Below are 1,524 nucleotides of genomic sequence, written 5' to 3'. Positions count from 1 at the left end.
CCTGACCTCAACATAATTGAAAATCTATGGATAGACTTTAAAAGAGCAACGCGTGACAGACCAAGACATCTCAAAGAACTGGAAGACTTTTGGGTGCTCAAACTTTTGCAGACGCCTTTTTTTTTTGTAATTTTGAAAGCGTAAATGATGGAATGAAATCTAAATTTTTGTGACATATTATACGAATGTCTAATCTGTCATTTGATGCCTTTTATATATTTTTCCATCTTTTCTTGGCTTCTTTATGCACATTAATAAAAACAATTACCTGGGGCGCCCAAACTTTCAAACCCCACTGTATCCTACTTTGGTAGATAAAACTAATGGCATTACCAACAGCATCCGCTGATCTTTTTTGCTAATTAATTACCAATTGTTAGCATGCTAACACACTAAAACTAAGATGGTGAACATTGCTAAACATCAGCGTGTTAACATTGTCACTCTGAGCATTTCAGCATGCTGAAATTAGCATTTCACTCTAATTTCTTTTAATTGTTTTTTTTCCCACAGCCATCCGAGCGATCTGAAACATTTTTTCCACCGCCACCACTCATCCAGCAGTCTTCATGGCAGCTTCAATCACAACCACGTCCCGGACAGCAGTCAGCCGCTGGTGGCCGAAGAGCAGGAGGAGCACGCCGATGGCAAAGGGCCCGTCTACGACCCAAAGCAAGACGTCTTTGTCACCCTGTTTGTAAGTTCCCGCGTTCTTTTCCATGCGCCTATTTCTTTGCCCTTCACTTTCAGTCTTGTATAAAGTACTTAAAAGAAATACTTGGGTAAAAGTACAAGGATCTTACCAGAAAATGACCTTGGAAGAACTAAAAGTCTTGATTTTACTGATCAAGACTTGAGTAAAAATCTTAAAGTATCTGACATTTAATGTACTTAATTATCAAAAGTAATTTTCTGATATTACATATATTATTAGAAGTAAAAGTAAAAAAACAAATGTGATTATTAACTTTACTGTGGCTTCCTTATAGTAAAGCATAGTATTCAGGGTTTTTCTTCTTAAACATCCAAAGTCTGACGTTTATAAAAAGAGGAAAACAGAATTTTTGTTCTTTTGTGAGGAAGAATCTTTCACTCCAACGTACAAAAACATTTCTTGCAAATACGGCCACAGGTGTGTTGCGTCATCTTCCCCGCTGTCGTCGGGGGGGTCATCGTCCGTTACGTTGGCAGCAGAGCGTACAGCAGGTGCTTCCAGGTTCTTCTTTAGTTTTGGCGCTTGGAAACAAGCAGGCATCACATCCCAAACTGGAATGGAGCGTTATTATTTTTCAATCTAGTGATTTGCCAAACCTCCTTTTGCAAATTTCTTCAATTTCAATTCAATTCAATATCCTTCATAGTATCATAACAAGAGTTATCTCAAGACACTTTGCAGGTAAAGTAGGTCTAGACCACACTCTATAATTTATAAAGACCCAACAATTCTAGTAATTCCCCCAAGAGCAAGCAGTGGCGAGGGAAAAACTTCCTTTTAGGGAGAAACCTGGGACAGACCCAGGCTCT

At 38.6% G+C, this 1,524-nt stretch overlaps 1 protein-coding gene across 4 annotated transcripts in view; it reads left to right on the top strand.

Moving 5' to 3' along the window:
• The window catches only part of slc4a3 (solute carrier family 4 member 3), a 63,391-nt gene that overhangs the window by 44,538 nt on the left and 17,329 nt on the right, over positions 1 to 1,524 (top strand). For all 4 annotated transcript variants that reach the window (XM_032529728.1, XM_032529730.1, XM_032529731.1 and 1 more), the window contains one exon: positions 514 to 697. In XM_032529728.1, coding sequence (XP_032385619.1) covers positions 514 to 697 — 184 coding nt within the window. The remainder of the gene's footprint in view (positions 1 to 513; positions 698 to 1,524) is intronic.

This window comes from Etheostoma spectabile, chromosome 11 (assembly GCF_008692095.1).
Source record: "Etheostoma spectabile isolate EspeVRDwgs_2016 chromosome 11, UIUC_Espe_1.0, whole genome shotgun sequence".
Lineage (NCBI taxonomy): Eukaryota > Metazoa > Chordata > Actinopteri > Perciformes > Percidae > Etheostoma > Etheostoma spectabile.
This window is presented reverse-complemented; position numbering and strand designations above follow the sequence as displayed.